Here is an 18543-nt window from a genome sequence, read left to right on the forward strand (position 1 = left end):
CCAGTCCGGCTTCGGAAAATCTAGTACGGAGCACGGAGCACGGAGTACGGAGCACAAAGCACGGAAATTTCTTCTGGAGATGCGAGTTTTTACGCGCGCAGGGACACGCGCGTGTTTGACCGTATTCTTGAGTGGGAGAATGTGTCCGTCATTAATAAGGGACACGTGGTGCTATTTGAGTGCTCTCGAGATGCGTGCATCGCATTTATTGCCCCACCGCCTCTGAAAAGTTATAAAAGGAGGTTTTCCCCTTTCATTTTTTACTTTTCACTTTTTATCTTCTTTTCTGTTCTCTCTCTGTGAGCTCGACTTCGCAGTTCGTAGTTGGAGTTGCGCACGGGTTCAACGAGCTCTACTCACTGGTATTCCTCTCAGCCCTTCTCTTTACTACATGTCTGATAGTAGTTCCCGTTCTGAGTCCGGTACGGAGTCCTCCACTAGTAGTAGTTCAGAATTTAGGTCGCCTCAGGAGCCTGTAATGGCTAAGTTATCCGCTAGGATAGACCTCGTAGATAGCGACGACGGAGGGGTCAGGGACGAAGTGATATTAGACTTGAACACCACCCCACTCCCGACTGGTCCGATTTTCGGTCTAACAGATTGGCGCCATCCGTGGGACCGCAGAACTAAAAGCCGTTCTCAAACATGTCACAAAAAATGACAGGGCACAAGAATGCGCGTGTACCAGCTGCACGGAATGATCAAGCCGTGCTGCCTCGCAGGACTCGAAGTGAACGAATCGCCTCGCTGGTAGTGGCGGCCTCTGCAACAGCTGAGCAGAGCCCCGCTAGTTCAGAGCATCTAAATCCCCTGCCCACTCCGGAGCAAGTTCAAGCTCTATTTTAACAGATGACAGCTCTCGTTGCGCAGTACCAGCAACTGCTTTAGGCGCCTTCACAACCTCCCCCAGAGGCTCCGCGATCTGTCCAAGGAAGGCCAGACATCCACAGGGGAGAGTCGTCGCGCCATGGTGAGGATCGAACTCACCACTCCACCAGACAAGTCCATCACCCCACAACGAGGCATGCCCGAGCAGAACCTTACCGCCGCCAGAGGTCACGGTCCCGCTCCGCACCAAGGCCCCGAGCTCACGAAGACCGTGCTCCACCAGTGAAGTCCCGGTCTCGTCGAAGGAGTCCGGAGAGCCAGTCCGGCTCCGCGGTAAGCCGATCAATGGGAAGAATCAGGTCCGCGGAACATAGAACGGATCCGCTCCTACAGAGAATGGAGGAAATGGATCACCGGATAGAGGAGCTGGCGAAGGATCAGAGCCGGCCCGCCTCCAGGGCGTTCTCAAGCAGAACGCCGTTCACTGATGATGTCCTGGGTGCTCCAGCACCCAGAGGGTTTCAAATGCCCGCTGTCTTGCAGTACGACGGGACCACTAACCCCGTCGACCATTTGGAGACATTCAGAACAATGATGTTCCTCCACGGCGCCTCCGACGGCTTCATTTGCAGAGCGTTTCCAACGACGCTAACTGGCGCGGCGAGAGACTGGTACTCCAGGATCAAACCGAACTCCATCAGCAATTTCGATGATTTCGGAGAGGATCTGGTACGCCACTTCATGAGCAGCCGCAGGCCGAAGAAAACGACAGCATCTCTGATGGCTTTGCGACAGGACGACAATGAGCCTCTGAAAGTGTTCGTCCGCCGCTTCAACAGGGAGGCACTTCAGGTGCCAAATTTAGATCCCTCAGCAGCTATGAATGCGCTCCTTGCAGGCGCCAGGTCTAACGACTTCCGTCGGGCTGTAGCGCGACAAAATCCGCACTCACTGACAGATCTCATGGCCGGGGCAGAGGAGTACATAACGGTGGAGGAAACACTAGCAGCCCTTAATTCAAATAGGAGGATAACCTCTGAAGAGAAGAATCTCCCTAAGTAGCGTCGGGAGGATAAACCTCCCAGAGGAGAGAAGTCCCCACTTCCGCAAAGAAGAGGAGAGAACTTCACACCCCTCAACACTTCCAGAAAACATATATTGGCTGCCATCAGCGAAGAGGAATTCGTGAAGTGGCCTGCGAGAATGATCTCCAAAGGGAACAGAAGAGATCTCTCAAAATACTGTCGCTTCCACAAGGACCACGGCCACGACACGGATGAGTGTTGGCAGCTCAAAGAGGAAATTGAGCAGCTGATCGGCCGTGGTTATTTGAAAAAGTATATTCAAACTGACGGCCTCAAGCAAGAACGAAGAGAGAAGAGCCCCCGAGGCCGCAGTCCTCGAAGATCACAGCCGCCCCCTGCTCGCAACAAAACTCCTCAGCCGCCCAGTACGCAGTAGGAGGCACCTCGATCTCAGCCAAGGGGGGTCATCGGTACAATAATGGGTGGACCAGCCGCCGGGGGCACATCCTCTGCTGCCCGCAAAGCATATGCGCGACGAGTTAACGCCGTGCACACAGCCAGCAAAAAGACGAGAACGGAGAATGAGATCTCCTTCTCAGATGCAGATCTGGACAACCTTATCCTACCCCACGACGATGCACTGGTTTTAACCATGCTCGTTGCCAACTGGGAGGTGAAGAAAATCCTCATGGACAATGGGAGTTCGGCGGACATCTTATACTATCACGCCTTCCAGAAGATGATGATAGGCGACGACCGTCTGAAGCCGGCGAACTCAGATCTGTTTGGCTTCTCAAGAGAGGTTGTGAAAGTAGAAGGACAAATTGAGCTTCCAGTCCTTGTTGGAGAGCCACCTTGCCAAGCGTTCACCATGATCAACTTCCTAGTAGTAAGAGCCACTTCGGTCTATAATGCTATCCTGGGACGGCCTGGCCAGAACCTGATCCGTGCAGTGGCCTCGGCCTACCACCAAAAAATGAAGTTTATAACCCCCAATGGCGTGGGGGAAGTTTGAGGAGATCAACCCCAATCCAGGGAGTGCTACGCGATGGCACTCAAAGGTAAAAATGCAGTGGAATCACTGCCAATCGAACTGCTTGATGTAAGGGACGAACTCAGGGGGAACCAACCCGCTGAAGATCTCATCTCCATCCCACTATGCCCAGAAGATAGTGAGAAGGTGGCTCTGATCGGTTCCTCTCTCAGCAGTAGTATTCAGAACCAGCTCACTGAGTTTCTCCAGGACAATGCAGATGTCTTTGCAGTCTCCCCCGAGCAGAAGGAAGTGTTGAAAGCGACGTTGCTGAGGCGTCCACAACATTCCTTCCTGGCCGGGCGGTGGAGGTGATCGCTAGAGCGCGAATGGAGGCCAACCCAAAGTACAACCTGCGAGCTATGGTCGAGGAAAATTACCTCACAAGGTCCATGTTGGGGGACATTAGAGACAAGTACTGCGTGCCCCCAAGATTTGAACTGAGGGCAGCTATAGAGGGAGACAGAGCCTGTAACGAGAGTCAGGATCTCTGTATCTACGAGGAGTCGCTGAGGGCGGGACTCCGATTTCCTTTGCACCCATTTTTCGCAGCGGTGCTTCGATACTACGGACCGCCCCAGCCCAAGTAGCTCCGAACTCGTGGAGATTACTGACTGGGTTCTTGTATCTCGTCCACGGCCGGTTAGAAAGGAGCGTGACTTTGTCGCTATTCCGTGCTTGTGCGCATCTGAAGAGGCATAAGGAAGGGGGCTGGATTTACATCAGCCAGCGCCCTGAGCTAAAAATCATTACCGGCATCCCCTCGTCGATATATTCATGGAAAAATAGGTTCTTCTACGTCGAGGATAAGGAGGCCAGTGAGCCCTGGCCCGTCCCTCTAGTGTGGGACACTCCGGACACTTCCAAATTAAGTCGAAAGCCGCTCCTCGAGGGTGAGGATAGAGAGACTTTTGCCTTGATGCGGAAGGAGGTTGAGCAATCGGGCCTTATCCGCTGTGCAGAGTTTTCAGGAGAGGAGATTCTGGTTGGGCTGGGCGTGAGTGCCGCGACTCCAGAACGTATGTAGCTAGACCTGTCTTTAGAATCTGTTTACTTTTGTATACTTGCTTCTGACTGCTTACTTGCTTTGCAGAGATGAAGAAACAGTCAACAATTGAGAAAATAAGACAAGGAGCCCAGCCGCGGGCACAGGAGGGTGCTACGCAGGCACTACAGGAGCGCCAGAAGAGAAAGGCGGCTGAACTGGCAAGTCCGGCCCCATCACGAGGCACTCCTCCACCCCCAGCCCAGAGGGCCAAGACAACAGTGAAGCTAGTAGGCCCCTTTGCCCAGGGTGGTGGCTCTTCTAGGTCCGGTGGTGCCTCTACTGGAACCGGTTCTGGAGCCCGTCCTCCTATGGCGCTGAGTGAGAACATTTTTCGGCCCAATTGGGCCGTTCTGAAGGACGATACTAGCCTAGGCGAGAGCCGAGTAGCAGGGGAGATCATGAGCAAGTGTCTGTTGCGGAAGGACAAGCAACAGGTCCTTCGTGAGCCGCCAGCTACAGGGGAGGAGGCGGTGTTGTCTTCACTTTACCAGGTAAGGAAAAGATGTAGTTTGCTAGCTTTCTGTCCATTTTTCCTTTTGTCTATACATCGCTGATGCTTGCTCCTTTCTGCAGATCTCACTATACTACAATGATCTCAAGGGGAAGAGTAAGAAGTTCTCCGAAGCCATCACCACATCTGAAGAGGTGAACGGAAAGCTGGCCACTGAGGTCAAGGAGCTCCAGACGACTACGGGCGAGTGGAAGTTGAGAAGAAGCTGCTGGTGGAGGATCTGACCCTAGAGAGGCAGAAGCTGGATAAGGCTGCCGAGGCCATGAGCGCCCAGAGAGAAAGAGCCAAGGAGAGGCAGAATGTCGCAGTGAAGGCGGCTGTAGAGGAGAAAGAGGCCGAGCTCTTCAGCCTATCGAGTGAGGCTTATAGTCTTGGGTACTACGACTGCCTCCAGGAGCTCCAGGCATGCAATCCAAACTTAGTGATGGATAATATGACTCTTCCTACCAGGCCGAAGATTACTGATGAGGAGCCAGACGCCCCTGCTAATGCTCTTGCTGACATTACCTCTCTTCCATATGCTTAGTATTTTTCTGTTTCATTTTGTAATGGTCCTTGAGACCCTGGAATTTTTGACAGCCTTTTAAGGTTAATTTTGTAATGGCCCTCGAGGCCCTACACTTTAATTAATGAAATCATACTTGTCCTTTTCTGTTTTCTTCGTCTCTAATAAGCTTTAACTGAGTGACTTGCTCGACTTGCCCTTTAGCTTTGATAACCTGGGACCAAGACTGTTGATGGCCGAATTTTGACGAACCGGGTTTCCAGCGAGTACCCAAGTTTAAGAACTGGGTTTCCAGTGAGTACCCAAGTTTAAGAACTGGGTTTCCAGTGAGTACCCAAGTTTAAGAACTGGGTTTCCAGTGAGTACCCAAGTTTTGCGAACTGGGTTTCCAGTGAGTATTCGAGTTTAAGAACAGGGTTTCCAGTGAGTACCCAAGTTTTGTGAACTGGGTTTCCAGTGAGTACCCAAGTTTTGTGAACTGGGTTTCCAGTGAGTACCCAAGTTTTATGAACTGGGTTTCCAGTGAGTACCCAAGTTTTGTGAACTGGGTTTCCAGTGAGTAAGGGTGAAACTGAGTTTGCAAAAAAATTATTTATTCATAATAACAAATTTACAAATTTACAAAGTCACCTTTTTACGCCGGACAGTTTGACTATTGATAATATCTCCTGAGATTTTTGGAGTTCCATGCGTGGGGTAATAAGTACTCCTCCAGTGTCTCTAGCTTGTAGCTTCCTGGGCGGATAACTTCTTTCACCCGATACGGCCCTTCCCAAGTCGGGGAGAGTTTTCCGACTTTCGTCGGTTGGGAGACGGCTGCCTTTCTCAGGACCAAATCCCATGTCCTGAATTCTCTGGGACGAATCTTGTAGTTGTGATAATTAGATACCCTCTGCTTGTAAGCAGCGACCCGGATTCGAGATTCTTCCCAGATCTCTTCTAGCAAGTCGAGATTGGCGCGGAGCCCGTCGCTGTTAAGCTGCTCATTGAAGCTGGTGATTCTGGGAGATGGAGCGCCTATATCAACCGGTATCACAGCCTCAGTACCAAAGGAGAGGTTGAACGGTGATTCACCAGTTGTCGTACGAGGAGTAGTGCGATATGCCCATAGAACGTGATAGAGCTCATCTGCCCATTGACCAGCTTTTTCATCCAGTCTCTTCTTTATCCCCTGAAGCAGGATTCTATTAGTCACTTCCGTTTGCCCATTTGTCTGGGGGTGAGCCACCAAAGTGAACCTCTGCTCAATCTTTAGATCGGAGCAGAACTTCTTAAAGTTCCGGCAGTCGAACTGTTTGCCGTTATCCGTTATCAAGGCACGGGGAATCCCAAATCGGCAAACTACTGATTTCCAGAAGAAGTTCTGCACATTTTGCTCTGTGATCTGTGCTAGAGGTTCTGCCTCCACCCACTTAGTGAAATAGTCGATCGCCACTACCACGAACATGCGCTTTCCAGAGGCCGGTGGGAGAGGGCCCAGGATGTCCATCCCCCATACTGCGAAGGGGAGTGGACTAATAATTGGAGCCATTGCTACGGCGGGCTGGTGGATGGTGGGAGAGAACTTCTGACACCTCTCACACCTTTTAACCAGACTCAGTGCATCCTGCCTTATGGTAGGCCAATACAGTCCTCTGAGCAGCACTTTTATCGCCAGGGCTTTGCCCCCCAGATGTTCTCCGCAAATTCCTTCATGAGTCTCCTGCAGTGCATACGCGGCGTCGCTCGCTCTCAGACACTTCAGATATGGGAGAGTATATGACCTTTTATACAGATTGTCGCCACTGAAGGAGAATCGGGCAGCTCTCTGTATCACCTTGCGGGCTTCCTTCTTATCCTCCGGGAGTCTAGCGTCGCGCAGATAACCCATGATCTCATCCATCCAGCACGGCTCATCTTCCACCTGCATGACTTCCATGGCTTTACTTTCGATGCTGGACCTTTGTAGGAATTCCATGTGTATGCTTCCGAGAGTGGTATATCCAGAGGCAGCCAGTTTTGACAGCACGTCGGCTTTGGCATTTTCTGTTCTTGGTACTCTGATGACCTCGAAACTTGCAAACCGGCGGGAAAGTTGGCGAACCTTGGCGAGGTACTTAATCATACGCTCGTCTCGAGCTTCATAGACCCCTTGGATCTGGTTTGCTACCAGCTGCGAGTCGCAGTATGTTTTTAATTTCTGGGCGCCGGTCTGAATTGCTAGGCTCATTCCGGCAAGGAGGGCTTCATATTCTGCCTCATTGTTGGATGCACGGAATCCGAATCTCAGGGCGTAATCCGCAGTGAACTCATCAGGCCCAGTGAGGATGAGGCCGGCTCCGCAGCCGTTTTTATTTGAAGATACGTCGACATATACTTCCCAAGTCGGTGTGCTGGTTATGGAGTCCTGCTCGGCTGACGGTGGCCTGATTTCCGTCTTAATTTCCTCTGCTATACATTCTTCAGGAACTGCTCTCTCTGCAACTGGGAGCTGTACTGCTTCAGGATCGGCGACCTGCTGGGGGATGGTGCATTCAGCCACGAAGTCTGCCAGTACTTGAGCTTTGATGGCTGGCCTACGTGCGTACTGGATATCGAACTCGCTTAGCTCCACGGCCCACTTCACAAGTCGCCCGGAGATATCTGGTCGATGGAGTACTTGCCGGAGTGGCTGATCAGTCAAGACTTTTATGGTGTGGGCTTGAAAGTAAGGCCTTAACTTCCTGGCCGCCATTACCAGCGCATAAGCCAATTTCTCGACCCGCTGGTACCTTATTTCTGCGTCGTGAAGAACCTTGCTAACATAGTAGATAGGCTTTTGATGTCGATGTTCTTTGTGGACGAGGACAGCTGCCAGAGCCGTGGAGCTAATGGAGAGATACAGAAATAGCTCCTCGCCCGGCTCCGGCTTTGTTAGTAGTGGTGGGGAGGACAAGTACTTCTTCAATTCCTCGAATGCGGTTTGGCATTTCTCCGTCCAGGGCGCGGCCTTGAGTCCCTTGAGCGCGCTGAAAAAGGGCAGGCACCTCTCCGCTGATTTAGAAATAAAGCGGCCCAATGCTGCTATCATTCCTGTGAGCCGCTGCACTTCTCTGATAGTTTTCGGAGCAGTGAGCTCCATCACGGCCTTGATTTTCTCCGGATTTGCTTCTATCCCTCGCTGGCTTACCATGAATCCTAAGAACTTTCCTGAACGGACACCAAAGGTGCACTTGGTGGGATTAAGTTTCATGTTGTGCTTCTTCAGGACCTGGAATGTTTCTCTGAGATCAGACACATGGTTCTGCGCACTCCGACTCTTGACCAGCATATCGTCTACATAGACTTCCATGTTACGGCCGATCTGGTTCTGAAAAAGTCTGTTCACCAGCCTTTGGTAAGTAGCTCCGGCGTTTTTGAGGCCAAAGGGCATAACACGGTAGCAATAAGTCCCCTGATCTGTGACGAAGGAGGTCTTTAGTATATCTGACTCGTACATCCTGATCTGGTTGTATCCAGAGAAGGCGTCCATGAAGCTCAACAATTCGTGACCCGCCGTGGCGTCAATAAGCTGGTCGATCTTCGGGAGTGGATAACTTTCCTTAGGACAAGCCTTATTCAGGTCGGTGAAGTCGACGCAGGTTCTCCATTTTCCATTTGCCTTCTTGACTAGGACTACATTTGCCAACCAGTCCGGATACCGAATCTCACGAATGAAGTCAGCTTTCAAAAGCCTCTCCACTTCTTCTTTTATTGCCTGTCGCCTTTCGATAGCGAAATGGCGTCTCTTTTGCTTTACTGGTCTGCAAGTCGAATCGACGCCGAGTCGGTGGGTGCTGATCTCCGGGTCGATGCCTGGCATATCGGCAGGGCAGTGACGTAAGAGCTGAGCTGGATAACCAAAGGAGCTGAGTCCTGGGGGACCGGAGTGAACGAGTAGTGAAGTGGCTAGAAGCGAGTCCTGCTATGAGGGCTGAGTCCTGCACAAGGCAAGCGAGGTCAGAAGACCAACCCGGGTTTTACTCCGGACAGGCCCTTCGACACTCAAGTCAGTATGAGCAGGAGTGAAGGGGAGAAGTCTAAGAGTTTGGGTGGAGAGGGTTTTTCGCATTACCCCTTGGTCTGAGCTTTGATCCCCTATTTATAGGGGAAATCCTGGTGAGGTGTCCATGACAGGTGTCCTGAACAGGTGGCGGCCTGTGAGAGGCTGGAGTTCACCTACTCCGGGACAGGTGGCGGCCTGTGAGAGGCTGGAGTTCACCTACTCCAGGACAGGTGGCGGTCTGTGAGAGACTGGAGCTCACCTACTCTGGGACAGGTGGCGGCCTGTGAGAGGCTGGAGTTTTTACACCCCATCACTAAGAATATTAAAAGAGATTGAAAAATTAAACCTCCGAAAAATGCAATTACACTGAATGCAGGCGCAGCAGCAAAATATTGAATATGGTGTTGGTTCGAGATTCTAGCTGAAGTCAGGGCATTACCGGATGGTTTAAGATTATGCAACACGATGAATTTAACAAGGAATGAGTTCATAGACTTAGATAGAATAAACTTCTCATTAACTTATTGGTAAGGGTGCCCATCCTTGGTCGATCAATTATTGGTGGACAGAAACTAAACAGCTTCTAATTGAAATTGATACTCATATTTCTCACAAGTACTGTGAGACTAATTGTGTTGCGGATGCGCTTCCTAATCAGGCTTGCGGTTTTTATTTATTATTTATTTATTTTATGGGTAAGCTGCGGTTTACCGATTTATTAGATAAAGATAAAGATGATAAAATAAAAGCACAAAACCACCCCTAACTCGGAACATGTGAGAGGGGAGAACCAACGCTCAACACATATGCGCGACAAACACTAAGCCCAAGAGATCTAAATGCTCAATGCTTGTGAATTACGTAATTAACTAATTTGGTAGGGGTATGATGGGCTCTTAGTGGGCGTCTTGGCCAATTTTTCTCGTGAACTTTCCACCCTGATTCATTTGATTTATCAAGTTCCGAATTCTTCTCTTCACTACTATCCACATGCTCGACTGGGATAAGGTAGACTTTATTGTATTCATCCACCCATGATAACTTCTTTTTTTTAGATTCCTTTGGACCTTTTGTCCTTTTTGTATCATCCTCCTTTTCTGAGGCAGATTCTAAGGAGGAGGACACCTCTTCAAGGTTGGAGTCGTCCTCTGTTCCAATGTCCTCCTCACTCTCTTCATCATCCGTCTTTGCATTTGAGTCTTGATTATCATTGTCTTGGATAGCTTCTGAATCTAGGTCCTGAAGACTGTGGAATGGATTTTTTGTTAGGAGGGTCTTGGATCCGGGAGTATTTGAACCTTTTTTTTGGAGGGCTTTTGTCTAGGGTATCACCAATCCGACAAGGAGCCTGAGAGATATTGTCTCTCTAGGCCAGATATGTTCCTTCAGTTGTAGGATCCGATTTATTTTTTTTCAACCCATTCTTGTTTCTTCTACAATGGGTCAGTGTCTTGGGTGGGCGTTGGGGGCATCCTTCAGCAGTATGACTAAAATCATTGCCGGTTGTACATGTATTGGGTTACCAATTGTATTCTACTACCTGAAAGATGGTCCCAAAAGGAGTCTCAATTTCGATTTCTTCAAGGAAATGACTCTCAGAAGTGATCTCTACACACACTTGAGCGTAGAGGAGTTAGAAAGCTTCAGCTGTGGTTGAGAACATGAACAGCCTACCAATAACACTAGCAAGTTTACTGAGGCCTTTGTGGTTCAAATAGGGATGGTGTTGAGTTTCAGTCTTTCCATAAAGCAGTCAAGGATCCATTTTTGGAGGATGAGGGAATGACCTCCATAGGTTGTAGTGGGGGTTTCAAGGACCTTAGTATAATCCTCTTCATTCATGAACTTAAAAAGGAAGAATCCACTTGGTAAAGCTATGAGCCGAAATTCCCCTCTGAGTTCCCATTTTCTTTGCAAATAGTTTTTTAGAGATACATAGTATTCTCTCCTCCCAAGAAAGTAGCCCACAAGACAGTGTTTCCATTTTTCTTCTGCCTCATCGAAGTCATCTCCTCTGAATGAGGCTTTCGTTCCTGCAACGGTTTTCTTTGGTGCATGGTATTCCAATTTTGTTTCTTGTATTTTGCTTTGAGCAGATTCAAACAGTTGATTCCAGAAAGGGTTTTGCTTGGACATAGTTCTTGCTCGGGCAAGGAGTTACAAAGGGGGATGCCAACATGGAAACCGCGGGTGCTGCGCCTCAGAGCGGTGAGCCTCTGCTGTGAGAGGCTCCTCGGCAACACCCATCTCCTTCATTGGAGCATAACCGCAAACACCTTGCGCACGTCTTTTGTTGGGGTACATAAACAGAAAAGGCAGGAAAATGACCAAACACCCTGCGCATGACCTTTCCTTTTGCTACTTTAGGGGGTTTCTCTCACCTCCCTAGAGAAACACATCGCGCCTCCTATACTGTTGTCTCCTATAAAGAAGGATGAGTCAGGAAGTCTACCTTGGGCTCTCTTGTTTAGGGGTGCAACTCGGGTCAGGTTGAGGCCAACCCAACCCGACCTGACCCGACCAACTATTTGCTCAGCCCGAACCCGACCCGACCCGAGTTCCAACCCAACAAGGTTCAACCCAACCCGACTAGAGGAACCCTTTTTGCCAACCCGGACCCGACCCAACCCGAGTTCAACCCTACCCAACTCGAGATTTTAAGCTTAAAAAAAAAAAAAATTATTAAAAATGTCGGGTTGACTCGGGTCGGATTGCCCAAGCCCTCAACCTGAACCCAACCCAGGTTGAGAAAACTCAATCCGAACCCGAACTCAACCCCACCCGACTTTTTTCTGGGTTGAACCCGTCGGGTTCGGGTTGAGCCCGCCCAAGCTGCACCCCTACTCTTGTTGCTGTAACCCAGATAGTTATTCTTGCATAATACAACACTTTCTTTTAAGACGAGACCTGAATATGCAATCTTGCCATTTAGAAAACAAAAGTTTTGTAACTGAATCCATATTCATGATCTTTAGTTATTTCCTCATCTTTGATTTTTTAAGAAGCATGGACCATAGCAATGTAGAACTGCTTCCACAATGAGGCTTGCAGTTCTACGACTAACATGCATTCATGGAAATGAGAAGAACCACCTATAATTGCCGAAGGTGATGGTAGAATATGATGCTATCTGCCTTCAAACAATCAGGATCATATAATGGTTTGTTCTTTATTTGTTGTTTTGCTTTGTTAGTATGCTGGTTTTGAAAAAGCCGATTTTTGTTGGAAACGTAATTCAAATCATGGGTTTGCTAGTGGGCTCCACCAAAGCAAATTTTATCTTTATCTATTCTCGAATCGGTGGTGTGAGTCTTTATCTTATTGTGTCTTTATTATCAATTAAAAGTTGGTAGCTAATTTAGCTAATTTATAGGGTCAAGTGAGGTTTTAGAGTTTAACTAGGTTTGTGAAACTTGAAAAATGTGCAACTATTTTGAACGTCAGCCAATCCTATTCAAAATTTCTACAAAGTGGTATCAGAGCAGAAGGTTCTGGGATTTCCATAGAAGCAGAAAAGCCACGGCGAATTCAAGAAAACACCGGCAAGGGTTCGGTAAGCTCTCGACATTGCAGGTAACACCAAATCTTCAAATTTTTAGCAAAGTGTTCCTTTATTTAAAGGTGAAAATTTTCAATTTTGGTCTATTAAGATGAAGACATTATTTATGTCTTATGAGTTATGGGAATTGGTGGAGAATGGGTATGAAAATTTTGCAGAACTAGAAAGATTGACCACGACACAAAAGAACGAATTGAAGGAGAGTAAAAAGAAAGATGCAATGGCTCTTTTCCTCATCCAACAAGCCATGGATGAACCAATATTTCCAAGGATTATGGTTGCAACTACATCAAATGAAGCATGGGATTTGCTTTAAGAAGAATACCAAGGTACTACAAAGGTAATTTCTGTTAAGTTACAAACCCTTCGTCGTGATTTTAAGAATTTAATTATGAAAAATTCTGAATCAATTCAAGTTTTTTTCTCTAGAGAGTTCTATTGTAAATCAAATAAGAACTTATGGGGAAAAATTAAATAATAAAAAAATTGTTGAAACAGTGTTAAGGAGTCTTCCAAATAAATTTGATCATGTAGTTGTTGCCATAGAAGAGTCTAAATATTTAACTAAATATTCTATGAATGAATTAATGGGTTCTTTGCAAGCACATGAGCAGAGATTGAATAGGACTACAGAAAATCTATTAGAACAAGCGTTTCAATCAAAAGTGGATTTGAAGAAAAGATTTGATGATTCAAATAAAGGTGTTTGAGGAGGAAGAGGCAGTGGACGTAGTGGATTTCGCGGCAGAGGAAGAGGTAGAGGCCAATTCAGTGGTTATCAAAGAAATCAAAGCGGAGGTAACCATGAATCTACTTCATTATTTTGTTCTTTTTGCAAGAAATCAAACCATGCTAATAAGGATTGTTGGTATAAGGATAGTGGAAATCAAAACAGAAATTTACCACAATGTTTTTATTGCAAAAAATATGGCCATATTGAAAAAAATTGTCATCAAAAGGCTAGGGAACAAGCAAATTATCATGAAGAGAAAAGTGATGAAAAAGTTAAAAAAGAAGATAGCATATTTTTATCATGTGTAACTGCTAATGTTGAATTGAATGATGAAATATGGTATTTAGATAGGGGTTGTTGTAACCACATGACCGAGAACAAAGATTATTTTCTCAAAATAGATGAAACTATCAAACCACGAGTAAGGATGGGTGATAACAATCATGTAAATGCCCATGGAATTGGTCCCATAGTAGTTTCTACAATGGTTGGCAGGAAAAAAAATTCAAGATGTTATGTATGTTCCTGGGTTGGCTCAAAATTTGCTAAATTTGGGCCAATTGATAAAAAGGGGTACCATGCTATCTTTGATGAAGGAGAATGCAAGCTCTATGATAAGAAGAGTATGAAACTAGTGTTTTCTATTAAGATGACAGAAAATAAGATGTTTCCACTAGTGTTTTCAAAACAAGTATTCAATACTTTTAGTGCATCGGATGATGACTCTATGTTATGGCATAGAAGATATGGAAATTTAAATTTTGGTAGATTGTCTTTACTGCAAAAATTGAATATGACTGTTGGTTTTCCTTTTTTGAGATATGGTGGAAAAGTGTGTGAAGGTTGCGTTTTAAGAAAACATCACCGTGAACAATTTTCAAGTGGTAAGTCTTGGAGGGCATACAAGCCTTTGATGCATGTCCATGCCGATATCTGTGGCCCTATGGAAACTTTATCTTTGAGTGGAAATAAATATTTTATTATATTTGTTGATGATTACTCAAGGATGACAAGGGTTTATTTTCTGAAACAAAAGGATGAGGCTTTCTCCATCTTCAAACAGTTCAAGGCACTTGTTGAAAACAAAAGTGGTTATTCTATTATTACTTTTCGTACTGACCGTGGTGGATAATTTATTTCCAAAGAATTTTAGGATTTTTGCATTAAAAGTGGAATAAAAAGACAGTTGACCGCGAGTTATACCCCACAATAGAATTGAGTCACAGAGCGGAAAAATAGAACATTTGTTGAGGCGGCAAGGAGCATGCTAAAAGACAAAGGGTTGCCTAATGATTATTGGGCTGAAGCAGTAGCCACGACGGTATACCTATGCAATCATGCTCCTACAAAAGCAGTTCCAGGAAAATCTCCATATGAGGCTTGGAGTGAAAGAAAACCCAATGTGAGTCATTTTAAAATTTTTGGTTCTATAGCCTATGCTTTTGTTCCATCTGAAAAAAGACAAAAGTTAGATGATCAAAGTAGAAAGTGTATTTTTATTGGCTATAGTGTGGAGACAAAAGGGTACCGGCTTTATGATCCTATTTTCAAAAAATTGATCATAAGTATTGATGTTATTTTTAATGAAAAGAAGCTTGGAATTGGAAAAACGATGTGGAAGCCCCCTTATGTGTTCTAAATGAGAACATATCATGTGAGACACCTTCCCTTGAGATTTGTTTACCAAATCCAAGTGGGTCTCCAAGGTCATCTCGTGATTCCACTCCCATGAGAATGAGAAGTCTTGCTGATATTTATGATTCATGTGAGTTTGCGTGTTTTGTAACGGAGCCTTTCAGTTTTGTTGATGCAGTGAAAAAGAAAGAATGGTGTGATGCAATGAAGGAAGAGATTAATGCAATTGCAAAGAATAATACTTAGATATTGGTGGATTTGCCATCAAACAAAGAAGCAATTGGACTTAAGTGGATCTACAAGTCAAAGTTCAATGTCGATGGTTCTCTCCAAAGACATAAAGCTTGATTAGTTGCAAAAGGTTATGCCCAAAAGCTAGGTATTGATTTCTTTGAAACATTTGCGTCTGTTGCTAGAATGGATACATTTAGAACTGTTTTGGCTTTAGCAGCTCAAAAGAATTGGCAAGTTTTTCAGCTTGATGTGAAATCAGCCTTTCTAAATGTAGAACTTGATGAAGAAGTGTATGTGGATCAACCTCAAGACTTTGAAATCAAAGGCATGGAACATAAAGTATACAAATTGAAGAAAGCACTCTATGAGCTTAAACAAGCGCCAAGAGCATGGTATAGTAAAATTGAGAGGTATTTTCTTGAAAACTTATTTCAAAAGAGTGCTAGTGAACCAACTCTTTATGCTAAAATTCAGGGTTATAATATCCTAGTTGTTTGTTTATTTGTGGATGACATGATATACACTGGGAGTTCTCTTGATGTGGTTAATGAATTTAAAGAGAGCATATTGAAAATTTCTGAAATGTAAGATTTGGGTCTATTGCATTATTTTCCTAGAATTGAAGTTTTTCAAGGATCTAATGAGATTTTCATATGTCAGAAAAAGTATGCTTTGGATTTATTGAAATAGTTTGGTCAAACAAATTTTGCACCTGCAAAAACACTTATGAATACTAATGAGAAACTTACTTTACAAGATAGAGTTGGAAAAGCAGATGAGAAAAATTTTAGAAGCATGGTTGGTGGTTTGATTTATCTAACTCATACAAGGCCAGATATTATGTTTGCAGTAAGCATTATTTTCAGGTTTATGCACAGTCCAAGCAAGCATAATTTTGGGGCAATAAAGAGAATTATGAGATACATCCAAGGCACAATCAATTTTGATATTGTGTACTCAAAAGCCACTAACTACAAATTAATTTATTTTTCTGATAGTGATTGGGCAGGTTTCATTGATGATCGGAAAAGCACAACGGGCTATTGTTTTAGCCTTTGATCGGGTGTCATAACTCGGGCATCCAAGAAACAACTCACTACAGCGCTCTCAAGTACGGAAGCCGACTACATCGCTGCTACAACTACAGCTTGTCAAGCAATTTGGCTATGGAGAATTTAGCGTGATTTGAAGAAGGAACAAAATGGACCTACGTGAATGTTTTGTAACAACAAATCCACAATTGCCTTGACAAAAAATCCGGTTCATCAAGGGAGGACGAAGCACATTGAGATTCATCATCATTTCATTAGAGAAGTCACAGCCAAAGAAGAAGTGGAACTAAAGCATTGCAACACCGAAGATCAAGTGGCGGATATTTTTACAAAAGCTTTGCCAGAAGAAAAGTTCAAGAAATTTCGTCAGATGATGGGAGTACAATCATTCACATAGCTTGAATTAAGGGAGCGTGTTGGAAACGTAATTCAAATCATGGGTTTGCTAGTGGGCCCCATCAAAGCAAATTTTATCTTTATCTATTCTAGAGTCGGTGGTGTGAGTTTTTATCTTATCTGTGTATTTATTATCAATTAAAAATTGGTAGCTAATTTAGCTAATTTATAGGGTCAAGTGAGGTATTAGAGTTTAACTAGGTTTGTGAAACTTGCAAACGTGCAACTATAATGAGGCAAAGATGATTTATTTGATACAATTGATGAGATGAAATAAAAAATCAAGTACGTTTCCTCCTTCAACTTCTTGTATTCTCTTCAAGGTATACAATTTTTGTTCTCAAAATTTATACAATTTTATCCTCTTGAATCATCCTCTTTTGGATATTAATAAAATTTTCTTGGTCTAACCTAGGGCCTAAATAAATTTAGGTTTAAAAAAAAAGTAACAAATTCTGGATAAATTCTGGTTTGAAAAAATATAGAAATTGTACATGTTCATACTTGAAGACTGTTGGGAGTCAATAGATGGATCAGACGATGAATTAAAATTTACACTAAATAATAGTGTATTGTCATCATCGAACACGAATGCAGTGGAAAATGTCCGAAAAGCTTTGATCTCCAACAATTGTCAACCGTCTTCATCTCTTGCCGGCAAGCTTATTACACGTAAAGGGCAATAATCCATGCATCAGTATCATAAAGTACACTAAGGATACCTAGAAGCCACCATATTTTTGGAGACAGACGAGAGAGAGAGAGAGAGAGAGAGAGAGAGAGAGAGAGAGAGAGAGAGAGAGAGAGAGAGACAGAGAGAGAGTCTTTTCATGTTTTCTACCTTGGGTTTTTTTCTCACGTTTCTTAGGACAGAGATAATAATCCCATCTAAGGAAACTCTAGAGGGTTTAGAGAAGTCCCAGTAGGATTCTCTTCTTCTGTCATTTAAACTTTAAAAAGAGTCTCCTCAAGCCTTTGAAGGCTCCACATTGGCTTAAATCACGGATCTCCAAAAAAAAAACACAGTCAACATCTCCCACTCACACATAGTAAAAAAGAAAATAATAACTTAAGAAAAAGCTTGAAGAACAGGAGAATTGCAGAAGTCATTTGTCACCTTCTTTGATGATGTTGGAAGTATGTCTTTTTCACTATTTATAGTATCTATTGTACAATCAAATCACAACTTAGGTAAGTGTGTGTAGACACCCTATTTTGATCGTACCCCTAATAGTGTTAAATCCTATCAAGTTAGTGTTCTAGGGTCCCGAAATTAGTCCTAGCATAGTTTAAGGTCCCATTTTAGGTGTGAAAAATTTCAAGAAAATTTGATTAAAAAATGATAAATGAAATAAGCTGAGAGTGTGTGTATAGCATATTATGTGGAAAAGAGAGGTGATCTATTTAAAAAGGGGGTGGATCACATTTGAATGAGCTGTCCAAGTGAGATTTGAGGGGGATAAAATACCATACACAGTTGATTAAAAGAATGAAAGGGAGGTGAATTATCTGCACCAAGGGGCTGTCCATGGAAAAAGAAGCAAATATATCATTTTTTTTTTTGTAGAAAAGGAGGGTGAATTAACCCGTTGGAAGTTGAGCCAAGTTCGCGCTCTCATCATGTTTTGTGCGCCCATCAATTGGGGTGTGCCAATATCTGCGGTCCCCATATGGATATATAAGAAATCAACGAAAAAAAAAGGAGATCTGAGATTTTTTTCTTTGAAAAAACAGAGAGAGAGAGAGAGAGAGAGAGAGAGAGAGAGAGAGAGAGAGACCCATTTTTTCCTCCTTCGATCATCTTCTCCGGTGCACTTGTCGGAGCTACGGCTAGAATCTTGTCGAATTTCTTCCTTGTTTTGTATTCTAGCAACTAATTTTCTTGTTAAACCTTAGATTGAGATTTTAAACCCTAGATTTCCTTTTCTCATTTGGATTCAAAACCCTCGATCCGAACCTCTTCTTCTCTAATCATACTTTT

At 44.6% G+C, this 18543-nt stretch overlaps 1 protein-coding gene and 1 long non-coding RNA gene across 2 annotated transcripts; both read left to right on the forward strand.

Moving 5' to 3' along the window:
• Nucleotides 1–2603: 2603 nt before the first annotated feature.
• On the forward strand, nucleotides 2604–4947 carry LOC143862278 (uncharacterized). The gene is made up of 2 exons (XM_077373294.1): nucleotides 2604–4425; nucleotides 4508–4947. The coding sequence occupies exons 1-2, from the start codon at nucleotides 3982–3984 to the stop codon at nucleotides 4667–4669; spliced, it is 606 nt and encodes a 201-aa protein (XP_077229409.1). The 5' UTR covers nucleotides 2604–3981; the 3' UTR covers nucleotides 4670–4947.
• Nucleotides 4948–9874: 4927 nt separating this feature from the next.
• Nucleotides 9875–16727, forward strand: LOC143854462 (uncharacterized). The gene is made up of 2 exons (XR_013237525.1): nucleotides 9875–12852; nucleotides 16113–16727. It is a non-coding gene; the product is annotated as an uncharacterized LOC143854462 (long non-coding RNA).
• Nucleotides 16728–18543: the final 1816 nt, after the last annotated feature.

Source organism: Tasmannia lanceolata, unplaced genomic scaffold, assembly GCF_043159265.1.
Source record: "Tasmannia lanceolata isolate RefF3 unplaced genomic scaffold, GAP_Taslan_0.1 ptg000003l, whole genome shotgun sequence".
Lineage (NCBI taxonomy): Eukaryota > Viridiplantae > Streptophyta > Magnoliopsida > Canellales > Winteraceae > Tasmannia > Tasmannia lanceolata.

Excerpts from the sequence above, each read along its gene's own strand:
- LOC143862278 (XM_077373294.1), top strand. The coding sequence starts at position 3,982 with ATGAAGAAACAGTCAACAATTGAGAAAATAAGACAAGGAGCCCAGCCG. Across the intron at positions 4,426-4,507 it reads TGTTGTCTTCACTTTACCAG|ATCTCACTATACTACAATGA; the intron begins GTAAGGAAAAGA and ends TCCTTTCTGCAG.